Raw genomic sequence first — 17,678 nt, 5'->3', positions numbered from 1 at the left:
GGGAGCACGTAACACAAATAGAACAACCGTGCATATGAGAGTGGTCTCGGCGTGGGAGTTCCCAGCCCGGCGACGCGCTCGGAGGAAATTAATAGGGGCAGAGAGGCTCACTCGAGCCGCTGCGCTGGAACGCTTTTACAACAGCGCCTTGCTCTTTTAGCTTATAACTTTATATAAAAAATATTGATCTTACCGGACGGCCGCAGGGGAGACCTCTTCAGGCATGTGTCCGCTGCACAGGGCTCGTACCACGGCAAGTGAAGGCTATCTTCAGTTCTCAGTCGGAAAGCGGCAGGGGAAGACGCTAGGCCTGGATTCCACTGCAGGGCTTGTGTCGACGCCGAGTAAGGCTTCTTCTTCTTCGGAGCAGCGAGAGGTTCGTGCTGACAGAGAATGCGAATGAGTTCATGGCGCTCTTTTCCGGACTATTAAAGGGCATAGTCCCGCCCCTTTCGCGGGCTCGAACGCCATAGGTCTGTAATTTTTACAGACGTTAACCAATAGGCTTAATCGCGGAGTAAACAGGAGTTTCCCCCCCATAGCGTCAGCAGCTGACGCAGTGCGAAGTGAACTGTATTGAAAGGGAACCAAAGGTCTCTGAACAACATTGGAACAATGTATAATAGGAACATTAGAACATAAAGATGATCAAAATAAACTTGCACTGTAAAGACTGCAAAATTAAAGTGTGCAATTGGTATTTTATAATTGTTAAAATTGTTTCAAGATAGAAAATCCAAGACTTTTTCAACCTGATTCTTTTTTGTTTTTCAAACAGCTCTGTCCAGTTGGAAAGCGATGATGATGGAACAAACAAGACATGGGTTCTGACCCCTAAAGTGTACGAGAGTGATGTCACACATATTTTAAACAGCTTATTAGACGGCTACGACAACAAGCTGAGACCAGATATAGGAGGTAAGAGTTTGAATTTATATTCAACTACTGGAGAAATTGTTTAAATGGAATTGTTAATTGTTGTTACAGTAAATTTTCTTTCATTCTTGTGAAATTAACTGTTTGTTTGGATGGATGAATGGATGATGCAGACAGATTGCACCTCTACACCTCTACACTACACTAAAACTCAATTTGTAACACAGGCATGTACCATGTGATTAAATAAATTTATAATCGCAGACAATGGTCACACATGAAATAATGAAGCAAATGTTCCCTACCCACAATCCTCTTGTGCTGTGAGAGAGGACAGAAAGAGAGTGAGGGAATGTTTCTACTGCTAATGCAACATTATTATTGTATGTCTGCCTGTTTCCAACTTCCAGCATCGCCCCCGCACTCTCCTCACCAAATAAATAAATAAATAAAATGACCACAATATGTCATTCATACAAATGGCCTCAGCTTAAGGAACCTGTACCACCTGTAAAATTAACTTTTTATTTGTCTAAAATACACACTCAAAAAATTCTGGGTTGTTTCATCCCATGGTTGGGTAAAATATGGACAAACCGAATTGCTGATTTAAATTAGCTTAGAAAATGCCTATATTTGAACCAGCCATGGGATGAAATAACAAGTTTTTAGAATATATGTTTAATCCTCATCAACCCATTATTTTTCGTTGTACTTTGTTACAATATTTACCCAATGAAATACAGGTGACTGTATGTCCTCAAAGCAATAGTTCGACCAAAAATGAAGTTTGGATATTTAATTTTGGCCAGAGTTAAGTTTAGGATCAAGGGCTTTTACGCAGTAAGTAGGTAGTAAGTTTAAAATGATGTTCCGACAATTGACTTAACAATATCAAACTGTAGTTTGTCATAAAATACTATGAAATTAGTGTGTATCTATTTTGTCTATATTATTAATGTACTCATAATACAATATTGTATTTGGGGTTTTATAGGAAAGATAACAACTCTAACCAGTCTACCATATCATATACAGTATTTATGTATCTTAGTTTGAGCTACAAATGTTATTAATTGTTACAAAGTATTGTGCATTCTGTGCATTTGGATTAGTATTTTATTGTAATAGGCATCTTGAACCCAGATCATAAGACATAGGGGACCTACAATATTAGAAAATACAGTTAAAGACACTAAAAATGGACATGCGCAGGGGCCCCTACTTTTTTTGGTGAAACTGTATTTTACAGTACGTGTACTTACCTTGTATATATATGGTAAATATGTTGTACTTACAGACAAATGTGGGGTACTTACTTTTGAGTATCTACATGGTAATTAAATGGTATCATTGCTGTACTTACACTAAAGTCTGCTGAGTTTTTTTTAACCCAAAGCTGGGTAAATATTGGACAGAACACATGCTGGGTTGTTTCAATGCAGTGCACTTATAGTATAGCATACGTATATGATAGCTAATAACAATCTTATTTTATGGTCTTACTAATTTAACTCATAGTGGCATAATGTATACTGTGCTATATCTTAAGTGGTAGGTCCTGTGGAATAACTGTGTAAAATGCAGCAATTTACAGTTGTGTTTCCATGCAGTTACTATGGAATACTAGTAAATGCGTATGGTATTCAATGCTTGTGTTTAAAGGGTAAAATAAAGGACAAAAACACTTACAGTGTCCTGCATGTACCACACACTTTGTAAGTACAGTAGTTTTGCATTAGTTATAGTATACATACACTATAAGTACCTGTCATTAACCCAACCTTGCCTGAAGCACTAAATACTTATATTCTACATTCATTTGTAAGTACAGTAGTGTTTCTTGTAAGTTATAAATATGTATGTATTACCCAGTACTTTTCTAGAGTTACATAATAACTACCAAGTCTGTACCACTGGTAAGTACAGTAATGATACCATTTAATTACCATGTAGGAGATACTCAAAAGCAGTAGTGGCCGGTGACTTCTTTTTCGAGGGCGCTCGATGCGAAGTTTGTCACAGCGTGTATGTACCCCATCATGTGTGTGGTTCATTTTTCAAAATATGTGTTCTGCGAATCGAGAGATCCTGTGTGCATCACGTGTCTTGTCAAAATAAGTGCCTGCTGCAGACGCGTCTAATCTCACATAATCTCATGCGTAATAAGAGTTTACTGTTAAGGAAGTGTCTTGCATGTATTTTGTGAAAGTGAGTGTCTCTTTTGTCATAAACAGTTTTGATGCGTGTGCAACAGGCACTTATTTTGACAAAACACCTGATGCACACAGGATTTCTCAACACGCAGAACACATGTTTTGTAAAAGGGAACCACACACATGACACTCTGAACACTTATTTTGAATTAGTGCATCCTCGGATGAGCAGTCACGAGGTGCCACTGCTCAAAAGTAAATACCCGACATTTGTCTGTAAGTACACATATTCACCATACTGTATGTACCAGGTACATATACTCCGAAATAAAGTTCTACCTTTTTTTTACACTGAGGTACATTTTAAAATTGTAAAATATTTAAATTGCATGACATTATTGTTGAAAAGAGTGGTGGTTTGCAGCAGTTTTGCAGTATTGCACCCTTTTACTTTGATGAGCAGTGACCCTGTTCATATTCGCCTTTGACTTTCAAATCTGAATTTTAATGAATGTTTTACTATAATTTGTTATTTAAGTGGCACTTGTATGACCTTAACAACAGCACCCAATGAGCGTACTGCCTCTAAATACCTGAAATAAACACTTTTAACATGTGCATTAATAAAAAAAACATGTATATATTTACATTAAATCATAAAGCAGACGCTTTTATCCACATCGACTTACAAAGTAGAAGTTTGTAGAAGAATAAAAGAACAAGGAAATGTAATGCAAAATTGCTGTGACCAGACCCAAGATGTCTACCGTAGAGTATGCATATACTGTTATTGGGTGACTCACAAGAACAGCACGATGAAATAGGACACTTCCTGCCAGTCAGTATTTATGCAAATGCAGTTAATCTCAGTAGGATATATCCCATCACCATATGTTTATTGTGCATGCATGACTGAATATTGCTAAAATGAAAGCGTTTAAATTACCTACGAACTGACCTTTACTCATGTGCTGCTATATCTCACATTTATTAATATGCTTCTTTTTTGGTGAGAATGTGACGTACCATATGTCAGTTTACACACGGCATTATCTATAAATGTGAACTGTGCAGTCACGCTAAGCGCTGTAGACTACACGAGCACAATGAGTGATGGACTCTGTCTGAGATGAGCTGCCATTATACTGCTGACATCATTCTCAATATCACAGTCCCTTCTCAGTGAGACAGCCGTTTATAGGGAGGGAGATGGGAGACGTCAAATGGATTATGGCATTTAGGGAACTGTAGTTCTGTGCGGTAATCTGACATGACTAGCCATCATGCCTTAAAAATGGTTAATAATCGGTTACTTACCGCCTTTAAAACGTTTATTGTATGCTACCTGGTGGCTAATTTTTTTAGAGAAATAAATGCAGCACTTCTGAAGCTAAACATCATAGTCCTATACAGTACCAACTCATTTGATCAAATTTGAAGAATAACTGTTGTAGGCTATTCTATAATATAGACACCTCTCAAAGTCTTTATCAGGATAAATTTAAGGACGGTTAAACTGCTATACAGAACAATATACTGTATAATGAAAAAGATCACAAGACACATTTTAAAAAAGTTGAGTTGGGTTTAACTTTTCACGGCATCTTAATCACAGGTCATGGCACAACGCTAAAACAGTGTTGTTTTTGGCAGCCCTTTTAGTTTTAGTCTTAGTCTTTTGGATAAAAATGCTTTTTAGTTTTAGTCACTTATAAACTTGATAGTTTTAGTCAAGTTTTAATCGTCGAAAACACAAAAAGGTATTAGTCAAGTTTTAGTCAATTTTAGTTAAAATTTTTTACTATTTAACAAATTAATTTAGGTTAAAAAGTGTGCTGTATTTAATACTATTAAAATGTGCATTAAGGTTGTCCCTGAGGGCTTGCCGTTGTTTTAGTCGTTGTGCCTTCTGCGCATGTCGTAACAAAAAAGTTGAGCCTGATATATCCTCATGTTGAGTTTGTGTGTTACGCTGAGACCTCACTTATAAAGTTGAGAAACGCGTGCCTTGCCTTGTTATTTAAATACACCACAATAAGTATTGGAAATGGGCTTAGGTTTGACAAGTAGATACATGTTAAACCTTAAGCTTACCATGAAATGTGTCACAAGCCGATTGTCGAGTAAAATTGAATGTATATGATATGTTAACAGCGTGACTTGTTAGTTACCTTTAAAATATATAAAACAATATAAAATATTAGCGTGATGAGCCTTCAGGTGCCGCTTGAGGTTGGTGCTATTCTTCCCACCTAGTTTGTGGCCACATTTACCGTCGTCTCCCAATATGCATTCTGTTTTATTTTCTGATGGATTAATCTGAAATTATGTCCATAAATCATCTCGTCATTTCTGTTTATTGGCGTCATAAGTGGTCCTTCGAACTCGCCAGTCGCAGGTGTGTTGTTGTTGTGTGAAATTCTGGTGCGCGTGCGCAGCATGGTGGCAGCCGGGTGGTGGGCGTACCCAAAACAAGGATAGGAAGCGGCAGCATTGCTGAGACTTTTTAGCTAAAAACAGACAGATTTCACACAAAATAGGCAGAAATTACATACATAGTGAACATCAGACTTATAATCATTTTCGTTCCGTCTCGTCAACGAAAACTCGAAAGTGTTTCGTCGTGTTTTCGTCACCTTAGAGCCATTTTTAGCTAGTCATCGTCGCATTATTGTCATAATGCGTCAACGAAATCATTTAGTTATCGTCATCGTTGACAAAAACAACACTGCACTGAAAACAACAAGACCTGATTCAATGGCTGAAAATGTTAGTCTTTATGTGTACACTGTACATTATGTAGGCCAGCAGAAAACTTAAATCCCAGACGGAATACAAGAACACATCCTAGGTTAAGGCCTTGCTGGGACCGACTACAAAACAGAAATTGTTGTAGATAATAACTGTAGGCCGGATGTAGGCTGCAAGAGCAGACAATAGGCTTATTTTGACTTCTCAAGCAATTTTTTATAATGTCTATTGGATGCTTTTGACTGCAACATTAATTTAACTCTTTGCATTGCTAGTACTGTTTTAGTTGTAGTTGAATTATACTTATATGTGATACTTATTATGTATGTTATTTCATACTTATAGTTTTTAATGCTCTTTACAGTCCAACCAACTGTGATTACCACAGACATGTTTGTCAACAGTATTGGGCCAGTCAATGCCATCAACATGGTAAGTAATATTTACCTTTCTTTCTCTTTCTTTCTTTCAATACATACACCCAGCGTTGGGTCAAAAAAGGGACAAACCCAGCCGTTGGGTTAAATTATTCCCAAAATTAGGGATATTGGATCCAACCAACACAACAAACAACCTCCATCAAAGAAAGATTAATTGGTAAATGGGGTACTTCCCCTTTTGACCCAACACTAGGTTGAAAATAAGCCAGTATGAATACATAAAATTCAACCTTATATTGACATAATAAAGTTTTACTGTGTCATAATGTTCTCTTTGCTGAATTGGCTCATATGCTCACTCTGGATAGTTTGGCTCTTGACCTAAATAATCGTCTCAAACTACATTTAATTTAAACCAGCAGAAAATTTAAACCAGACAAAATTAAATATAAATGGATGGCAGAAGGTAAACTGACTATTTGTTTGTAAATTGATACACAATCTACTGTAGATTTCTTTTCTCTAGAATGTTTATTAAAATTTACACTATAAATATTTTCAAAATATTCCATTTCTGAAATAAATGTTTAACCAGAATACGGACCTTAATTGGAAAATGATTGAAAATGATAATGGATAATGAAGTAAACGGGCTCAATGAACCATCGCTGCTATTTATGTCACAGTTACAGGAAGAAATGACATTTATCTTCGAAGCTCAGTGTTTAATGCTTCCCCTTCACATTCATTTTAGTCCAGGTTGTACTCAGTTTTTTTTTTCACTTGGGTTTCATCCATTTTAGTGTTGTGGTAAAGAAATCCTGAAGAGATGAGCTCTACTAAATCCCAAAATGAGACTGAAATGAGTGCACGCTGAATTTTAATATGCCAACAGCACTAGGAAATCCATTAGATTGTTCATCTTTATTCATGAATAGAGTATTTTCAGGACATCTTTTCTCCTAGCAAGATGGTCTTTCAGTGTTTCTAGGGTAATTTTTAATCCCGAAAGTTGCAATTTTAGTTGTCTGAAGATATAATATGTGATCTGACAGGTGTAAATAAATCTGTTTATTTTTTATGGGTATAAAATGATTTATTGTAATTGAAAAATGATGCAAAATACTTATACAGCATTATTTTTAAAATGATCCTAAAGATCCTGTTGTCTGGTTGATTGCTATGGATTTCATCAGATACTGTTTGTACACTGTTCTCCAAACAGACACAAGTGTACCACACTCCTTTTTTTTACTGTATATTATCCATCTGTGACTCACAAGAAAGGTGGTTTAACTTCTGGTAGTATCAGCATCTGCTATAAATGTGCACAAAACATATGATGACAGAACTGTAGCTGATGCATCTGTTAACCACGTCAATGTCTATGTTTAAATGCACAAAATTGTGTCAATCCAACTGAATTTAATCCGATTGCAGGTTATGACAATACAGTTTACATGTACCCTAAACATTGAAATCTAATGTTAGTTTACATGCACATTCTATATAGAATCTGAACCAAACGTCTGTGCAAGTGCACATTTAGGGTTGCCAGATTTGCGTGTTAAAACCAGCCCAATGGACATTTAAAACTATCCCAAAAGCATCCCAATGACTATTCACAGCCCAAATACCAATAACTAATCAATGAAATACTTTCATTTTAACCCGCAGAAAAAAATCAACTTGTGGAAACTGTTTTACTCTTCTTCTTTTTTTAAGTTGAGCCATTATTTATCATGATTTCACAAAAGTTTAATGCCTTCCAGAAAATGTTCTTCTTTAAATATATAAACATACAATATATCAAATGAAAGATTGGACCCTCTGCTTTTAAACAAACAAATAAATGATTCATCCTACTTCATTAGTTCTCTTTTTATCACCTATCAAATAGGTTTCTTCAAAAACCAAATTTTGAGCAAAAAGCTGAGATAATTCCATTTTTGAAAAGGACTTTTCAAATTCATAGTGATCCTTAAAACATAAACGGACATGCAGCTGCTTGCCCTAGGGCGATACTTCCGGATTTTATAAGTGGCGGAAGAGCACCACCTGGTGGGTAATAGAGGTATTGCGGAAAGCCGGAAATACTCGTCATCGGCAGGGAAGCGTTTCTCTTGATTGACGAGATAACTCGTCAATGGCGGTGAACGAGTTAAACAGTAACCCAAATTTGAACTCGAAAAAAGCAGAGGACTTGGCAATGCTGCACGCATCATTTCTCGTCATGTTCACGCTTTGTCTTGAATTTCTTGAAGAATAATCTTGAACACGCTTAATTTACAAAGTCAATGTTGAGTTGGACAAAGTTGCTAATGTTGTCCCAGGCCCTGCTGCAGAGGAAGACTAATAATTAGGGCTGGGGGCCAAATGAATTTAAGCAATGACCCTGTGTTTATGTACTCATTTAATTAAATCATCATTGCAAAAGCAATCTACAGTTTGACGCATTCAAGCAATACATAGTATTTGTGTTCGCTGGGGAATAAATCCATAACCTTTGTGTTGCAAACACAATGTTCTACAAAATAAATTAAGCTACAGAAATGCCTTTAGCAAATAGCCTGTCACCTCAAGCAAAGAATTGATTATCCAGGTCCTAAACCAAGATCTATTAGCCTGCTTGTGACCACTAAATATAAAGTGTAAATTTAACTTTTACATCTACTACACTGACAGGGACACATTTTTTTATCAGGTTAGTATTGTATGCACTCTCAAAAGCACTGATTTTGCCTTTACATTTTTTTTGAAACCAACATTTTTTTTAATCAGTTGCGCCAAGTTACAAAACATTTTTCATTCATTTTTTAGGAATATACCATTGACATCTTCTTCGCCCAGACCTGGAAAGACAGTCGTTTAAAGTTCAACAGCACCATGAAGGTTTTGCGTCTCAACAGCAACATGGTTGGCAAAATCTGGATCCCTGACACGTTCTTCCGCAACTCCAAGAAAGCAGATGCCCATTGGATTACCACCCCCAATCGAATGCTCCGGATATCGAACGATGGACGTATATTGTACACTTTAAGGTACAGTAACTGAGTATATAGTATTCAGTTGTAGAGTAAAAACACGTATTAGTGAAGTCTTGAGAAAAGAGGTGTTCAAATGATCACTGTTAAATATTCATATTAAAAATGATTATGTTATTCAGATATGAATTATTTGCTTAAAGCTGAACATTTATCCAGTTACAACCGTTATAATGAAGGTCTGGGGTGTGATGCATTTGATTCTAATCCTGAACGACAATGCTAATTCCTTCGACATTTTAGCCCTGTAGATTATGAGTAAGGAAAATGCTAATAAAATGCTTAATTTGGAAATGTATTTTTTTCTGTATTTAGGTTGACCATCGATGCAGAGTGCCAACTGAAACTGAATAACTTTCCAATGGATGAACATTCCTGTCCTCTTGAGTTCTCAAGCTGTAAGTCTGACCTTTAGCTCACAATTTCTGCCGTACTTCAGCGGCGTTCCACCTTTATCTCTAATTTCCCCCATGCCTACTTCCTCTCTCAGCCTCGTTTGAGACCACATAAACCATTTTAGGATGCTAATAAAGACATTTCCTTCCTAATTTTGAAATATGAAGAACAGATAATGAGGAAAATGGCGAGTTGGCTTAACTTTAAGAGATGTCCCTGTGTATATTACGAAAGCAAGCTGTGTAAGAAGCGGGTACTGTTCTCTTTTGACTTTGAAGTTGTTAGAGGGGACAGACTTTATTATGCTAACAATGAAACAGCAGATTCACCATGGGACTCTTCAGTCTCTTGAGAGTGTCCACAGTCGCTTTAAAGGGAATCGACAAAAAACAGAGAGTGTTGGACGGCAGTAAAATGTGCTTTTGTATGATTTCTACAACTATAGGCACTTTTGTCCCTGTGGACTTTTAAAATATGGAAAAAAATCACAATTTTATCATTTATTTTTATGCAAACAATGTGCAATAGTGGATAGACATCCATCACATGTAAATTTAGGTTAACTGTGGACAACCCGCTTCAGCCATACCATCACACGTTTGTGTGTCATTCATTGCATGCATTTACATTCAGGTATTGCATACTTTGCATACACACCTTACACACAAATATTATCCTGCACAAATTGCACAGGGTACAACCAGCATCTGCACTTTTAAGACATACTTACCACACATACTAATATATTTGTATATATAGTACACTGTACAATAAATATCTTACAGTCTGAATTAACTTATATAAAAAATATATGTTTTTATGTTAATTATTGTTTTGCTGTAGAATGAGACTCACATTAAGCGTTCAATGCACAACTGTCACTGACATCTTGTATACATGAGAAATACACTTGAAAGATTTTGTAATTATAGAACAATCTGAGACGTCACCAGCTGTTGCGTCAGAAACTGCGCTTATTCATGTCACAGACACCCAAACAATTCCATGATGTTTTTTGCACTTATGGGAACATCACTAATATTTGTCTCTTCTATTGTATTGTTGAAAAGTGCATTATTTTTATTCTTTTAAAATATGGTTTGCATACTCTAATGTATTTATAGTTTTGTTAGTACTCATTTTGAGCTCCCGTAAAAAATCATACTTTTTACTTGACTACAGAACACAACAGAAGATATTTTGATAAATGATGTTAAGCACCATACAGTAATTTATCAAAATACCTTCTTCATCATTCTTCTTTTGTGTTAATCAGAAAAAAGAAATCCATACAGTTTTAGAACAACATGAGGATGAAAAAAAGATGACAAAATTCCAAACGTGAAGCGAATCTTTTTATAATACATAATAACCAGACAAAACCATATTTTATGAAAAATTATTTATTATAAAAATATGCTCAGATTGTATTTACAAAACCTGAAAGAAAACTTATTTATGGTGTTTAGTTGTGTTTACAGACATGTTCAATGATAGTAGTTCCATTTTGTTGTTTATGAAAACTCTTTTTTTTTTGGAAACTGTGCTCATTGGTGTTATCTGTCACAGCCGTGATCATGCCTTGACACAAACCTTCTGAGGTACTCCAGTGGTATATGAAAGGAGATGGCATCATTAGCGATATCAATAACAGAAATATCAGTATTGAGACTAATAAAATCCTTTATCAGACAGTAATACCTGTCATGGGGCAAGGTATGTGGTCTTAAATGGCTTGGTTTTGTTGCTGTGATGTCCACATAATCATCATATGGGCAGACTTAGGGCCAGATTTACTAAGCGCTTGCGCCAGCGTAAACCATCATTTTGGCGGTAAATAGCGATATCGGAATTTACTAAAGACGCGCAGTGGATCATTAGCGCTGAAAAGGTGTGGTCTAGTTCTTTTTGCGACTGACCTGATTGCATATGCATTTCTAGGAGTTTCCCTTTCAGACGCAAACATTTTGGGAGGAGACTATTTAAATGATTCACGCAACGCGATTTACTAATGTTTGCGCATGTGTTATGTATGGCATTTGCGCGACTATTTAACGCCGAAAAAAAGCATGTCTTAAATCATTTTGCGCTCGAAATGGCTGCAATTGTTGTTGCTAGGAGGAGACATCGCAGAAATCAGAGACTGCATGGTAGAAGGGAGAGGATTTCCAGGATCATTTTACCAGATAAGTTCACGCGTCTCTCTGCCTTTATTTATCGGCCTGTATATCACATGCACCTGCAGGAGCATCATCTCTGCTTATTTGCAACCATGCGCTAATTTGCGCTGCTCTTAGTAGATTGGTTGGTCATTATGGAAATCAGCTGTTGCGCCTGTGTTATTTAATTAGCGCTTTTTTAGTAAATAACCCGCAGATATCACCACTCCCATCAGCGCATTTTTGGAATTGCGCTCATGCGCTAATTTGCCCTGTTTAGTAAATCTGGCCCATAGAGTTTAATTTCTCTTTTTCAGTTCAGAGGTCACATGTGGCATATTAGCCTCATCAGTTATATCAAAGTCCCATTTCAAAGTCACTTTTTCCAAATTTGGTTGATATAAATGGCATTGTAGATGAGACAGTCCTGGCTAGTAGCATTCTGAAAAAACACACTGATAATGTCCATGATTATTAATCTAGATGCAAATCAGTTCAAATCACACTTATACATTTTAAAGGATTTGTCCATTCCACAGAATTCACACCAAATTGTCTAGCGAGCTTACTGTCCTATATTTATAATACTAATATGACCTATACCCCCACCCCACATTCCAGAACATTATCGCCTGACCCTCATGCGGCAAACAGATATTTTGGCAAACAAAGCCCAGACAAGAAAACAGGACCAGCTAAGTATATTTTATAAATAAAAAGATACAGATAGTTTCAAATATTGCTACATAAAATACTTTCATATTCTCAAATAATTAATTTCCTAAAAACGTATTTAATAATCTAAAAACGTTGATTATAACTCAGAATAGTATCAAAGATATTTAAAATCAATATTATATTTTGTTGCGACACAAAAAAAAAGATTAAAAATGTAGATTTTTAATAGATTAGAAGGACGGTTAATTCATGTAATGTGCAAAGTGCCTATGTACATTTTGGTACCCTTCAAACCCAACGTTGTAAAATGACAACATTGACATAACAAGCTCAAAATCTAATATAATCAAAACATTCAGCTGTATCTTAAAATCTACATGATCTTGACACATAACTAATCCCATGAAAAAAAATCAATGTCCGTTTCATGTCTATGGAACAAGACTCACTCCCAAAAATGAGATGATTGAAACAGAAATAACCATAGCAACTATCACTCACAGTTTTGACCAAAATAATTTAACACCGTTATGTTTTGCAATAAACCTCCATCTTGGCGTTGTGTATTGTATGCATTTTGTGGGACCGTTTTGGCGCTTAACCATTTATGGCTTTTGGCTCATGAAGCGATCAAGTTTTTGGTGTTATTAAAGTGTGAAGATGCCGGTCCCAATATTTTGATCTTTGAGGTAAAGCATTTGGATTTATTTCAGTTTATTATTGGATTTTTCTTGTTCGCTGTTTTTTTATATTCAAGATCTGGCAACACTGAGCAGCAAACGCTCGTGCCTCTGTCTTTTTCTGCACTGCGCATACAGAAGACTTTTTCCCCTTCTAGGCATTTTTTTAGAAGAGAGAGCTGTCATGTCCATGATGCACGTTTAAACACTTTATTAACTACTTGTTGTTCAGTTCGGTTATGTACACACTACACAGAGTTTCTGTAAATGCGGTTGTCACTACCAGTTAATTAGGTTGTAGAATGCATGTACAATAAAATACAACGGCAGTTGACCAATGTGCTTTCCACAATGTAATCAAATTCATACTAAAAATCTCTCTCTCTCTTTCTCTGCACTACATGTTAGTGTTGTGGTTGCATAGTGCAGATTAAGGGGCGATATTATTATAAAATGACCCCCTTTGACATCACAAGGGGAGCCAAATTTCAATGACCTATTTTTTCTCATGCTTCCAGAGAATGGTTTACCAAAACTTAGTTACTGGGTTGTTCTTTTTACATTTTCTAGGTTGATAGAAGCACTGGGGACCCAATTATAGCTCTTAAACATGGAAAAAGTCAGATTTTCATGATATGTCTTTCTTTTTATGACAAATCAATGGCAGTGGCATATTTTAAGATCTGTCAGTGCAAGTTATATTCAGTTAAGACAGCTAAAAATTGTGTCTTAGTCTAGGACTATCCTTAAGCCTTTTCTGTGAAATGGGTGGTAAAAGTTTTACTTGGGTATACGTAAGAAAGTGCTAGATTTTTATGTACTTTAGTATTAAAGGTTAAAAAAGAGTTTAAAAAAAGGAATATACCAAGGTTTCAAGACAATGTGACCTCCCAATAACAAAAAGAGTACAAAACCTTGGGACCATCTAGTGCCCATCGCTAAAGAAACACCCTTCTCTGATCTGAAGATCTCTTTTGTGGATGGTTATCAGTAGGTGGGAAGCAATTAGAAAACCTTGTTTCTGTGTGTCTGCTGTGAATGATATAGCCTGGAAGCCATACTTCTTCTTTAAGTCACATTGAGTGACAGCGATGGATTATGGGTAGTGAAAAAGTACAAATCGATAACCCCCTAAAGGATGTGTACCAGGGACACTGGTGTGGATATGAACTTTATCTGCCCTATTTCAAGACGAGCACTGCAGCACTTTCATTTACTGACTTACAAGGGCACACAATTCTGTCTTCATTTACTTTTCCTTGTGTCTACACAAAATCACCATAGGACACAAAAGCATCATAACCATATCCCAAATGTATAGTTTATACATCTCATGCTTTATACCCCAATTCTTTTAAAGCCATGTGATTGCTTTGTACAGTATGTGGATCTAAATTGAAGACAAAATGTACTCATGTAACTCTCCAGTTATGAACTGGATCATTGAGTCAGTGGGTTGAACCAAAGAACCGGATAATTTTGTTTTCTTTTTAATGAGTTGATAAGGTTCATATACTGTAAGGTTAATCTCACTGATCCAGTCACATCAGTAAACAGGTCACTGAAGCGGAAAATTATTAGTAAATAACAAATTTTATGTCAGTCTGTTACTCACACATCATATCGCTTTAATAGACTTCAAATGTAGCACACAGGTCCTATCCATCTTATTTTTGATGTACAAGTGAGGGGAGCCATTTTTAAACTTGAGTATGCAAATTTAATTTGTAGTTGTGCGCAAGCGCTGTGATTGGTCCACTAGAACCTTTCCAGTCAGGTCAAAAATACCTGCGTCGCATTCCTTCATAGGCATTCCACTTGCAATGGTAAGAACAAAGATGGGCCAAGTTAAGGAGTGATTTAACTCAAACTGCAACAAAAGTTGCTGTATATTTACCTCCATCACTACTGATCTTTTCAAATCATACACAACAAGCTGCTGCTTCTTTTACTTCATTAGTGGGTTTACTGGCCAAGCTGCTGCTTCTTTGGCAGTTACGCTGCTGCTGTGGGTTACACGCGTGGATACTGCCTACCAGCAGTCTGAATGTATGTTTGCACGTCGACGCAGATGTATATGAAGACCAACCTGTCACAAGTACAATGAGCCCTTTACAGTTAAATTAACTGTACAGAGACACATTATTTGGTGCTTCTCATTTCTTGTTTATGCATTCTTATCTCCTTTCCTCGCCTTCTTTTTTTGGGTCTCAGCTTCACCTCTTAGGATGGGAGGATGCAAAGGTGGACGAATCAAATTATTAAGAGCAGGAGGTACAAATAGTATATGTAACTCTTGGGCTGAAACATACAGAAGGTAATAATTTAAATCTGCCTTCTTCCAGCTCTTTGTACAAACAACGAGTTGGGATGTAGGCTCTGTGGCGTAATGGAAAGTGCATTGGACTTCTGGTTATGAATTGAGGTGATTCAAAGGTTGTGTTTCCATGTCCAACCAGAGTTGCTGCCTATAAGCTCTGAAGATCCTGCTCAAAGATTTTCATCTTACATTGCTGTATCTGTTTAAATTTATAGACAGAGAGTGGCGCCATCGCTTGGTAAAAATGCCTGTCTTATAAACATGAGATTGGGTTCGAATCCCAGCAATGTTTGTAACCTGTGGCCAGGTATGGTCTCTTTTTGTTTCTCAGTTGAGATATGGTACTATCCTACTAATTTATGATTGTAACGACAGCTGTCTATTTTCAGAGAAGGACCTGAATGATAGGCTTTCTAGAATTCTTGCTCAAATCATATATCTTGCATTTATCCTTTGGCCAGCCAAGGTCTCTTTTTATGGTTCCTTCTCAGTTCAGATATGCTATATCCTGATCATTCATGGTTGTTACAACAATGAAAATCCAACTCATAGACACCCTTAAGCCTAAAGCCTTCACTTATAGGACTTACAGTATTTTCATAAGCTTTCTCTGTTGGGGCGCCATGGCTTAAACAGTCAAAACACCTTTCTTGTAAACAGGAGATCATTTGGTTCAAATCCCAGTGGTGCCTTATCTCAATGGTTGTGGTCTTTAGCCCCCACTCAGTTGTATTCTTGACTAATTTTGTATCTCTTCACACTGTGACCCACTCTCCCACAAGCATAGATGAGGGCAAGTGCTGTGGCTTAGTTCACTCCAATTCATGGACACCTTTAAGCCGAAAGCCTTCACTGATAGGACTTTGTAGCCTTTTTCCGTAAGGGAGTCATGACTTGGCTGGTCAAAATGCTTATCTTGTAAACAGGAGGTCCTGGGTTCAAATCCCAGTGGTACCTTTAGCCTGTGGCCAGCTAAGGTCTCTTTTTATGGCTGTGTCTCATTTGAGATATGCTATATACTGATAATTCATGGTTGTTACAACAGCTGTTCATTCTCAGAAAAAGGACACGGACAAAGGGGCAAAACTTTCTAGTAATTTTGCTAACAGACCAATCCAATTCATGGACACTCTTAAGCCTAAAGCTTTCACTGATAGGACTTATCTCTGTAAGCTTTCTCTGTTAGGCCACCATGGCTTAGATAGTCAACGCACCTGTCTTGTAAACAGAAGATTCGGGTTTCAAATTCTAGTGTTGCCTTCTATTAATTGTTGTGGTCATTAGTCCCCACTCAATGGTTTTCTTGTCTGATTGTTGAATCTCTTCACAATGTGACTTACTCTCCCACAAAACATACAGTAGATGAGTGGTGGGGCTGTGGCTTAGTTGGTCAAATCATCTGTTTTATAAACATGAAATCCTTGGTTCAAATCCCAGTGGTGCCTTCTCTCAATGATTGTGGTCTTTAGCCCCCCTCAGTTGTATTCTTGACTGATTGTTGTATCTCTTCACACTGTGACTCAACCTCCCACAAATCATAGATAAGGGGAGGTGGTGTGGCTATGGGATTAGTATTATCTGGGGACCTAGTAAAACATTAAAACATTTTTTTTATTACTTTCCAAATTTGAAACTTATTTTCCTTAATTTAACTGGTGTGAGAACGCAACGATGGTCCAGTCCGATTTGAGAACGAACTGTTGTATAAGGTTAATGTTATGACAAACACTGATGGCCCTATTATACACCTGTCGCAATGTGCAATGCAAGTGTCTTTTGCTAGTTTCAAACTGGCGCAATGATAATTTTCACGTTTAGCACCATATTGTTTAAATAGCAAATGCATTTGTGCCCAATTTTGAGCCCATGAACTTTCTGGTCTGAAAACGAGGTGTGTATAGGCGCATTGTTGGCGCGTTGCTATTTTGAGGCAACTAAAATAAACTACATTTTGATTTTAGACTTTAGACCAGGTTTTAGTTGGTCTGTGTCTCAATACTGTTTTTGTTTTTTAATGAGCGTGTTGGGTCCTGTGTGATAAACCCGGTCCTGCAGTAATTAACAGAACACCCAGCCTCCTATCCAACAGCAGCATTCATTTAATTGTGTACCCAACTAATTTGACATAAAGGCTGAACCACACCCATAAATTGTGCTGTAATTATCTTGGGTTTTAGACCTTCGGACCCGCATCCACACTGCAAAGGACACCTGTTACATCAAATATCAGTGATTCCT

General features: G+C 36.9%; 1 protein-coding gene across 3 annotated transcripts in view; it reads left to right on the top strand.

Moving 5' to 3' along the window:
* The window catches only part of gabrg2 (gamma-aminobutyric acid type A receptor subunit gamma2), a 77,552-nt gene that overhangs the window by 20,157 nt on the left and 39,717 nt on the right, over window positions 1-17,678 (top strand). For all 3 annotated transcript variants that reach the window (XM_065287571.2, XM_065287570.2, XM_065287569.2), the window contains exons 2-5: window positions 779-918; window positions 6,148-6,215; window positions 8,984-9,204; window positions 9,523-9,605. In XM_065287571.2, coding sequence (XP_065143643.1) covers window positions 779-918; window positions 6,148-6,215; window positions 8,984-9,204; window positions 9,523-9,605 — 512 coding nt within the window. The remainder of the gene's footprint in view (window positions 1-778; window positions 919-6,147; window positions 6,216-8,983; window positions 9,205-9,522; window positions 9,606-17,678) is intronic.

The sequence above is a fragment of the Paramisgurnus dabryanus genome, chromosome 18 (assembly GCF_030506205.2).
Source record: "Paramisgurnus dabryanus chromosome 18, PD_genome_1.1, whole genome shotgun sequence".
NCBI lineage: Eukaryota > Metazoa > Chordata > Actinopteri > Cypriniformes > Cobitidae > Paramisgurnus > Paramisgurnus dabryanus.
The sequence above is the reverse complement of the archived record's forward strand: the minus strand, read 5'-3'. Positions and strand labels throughout refer to the sequence as shown.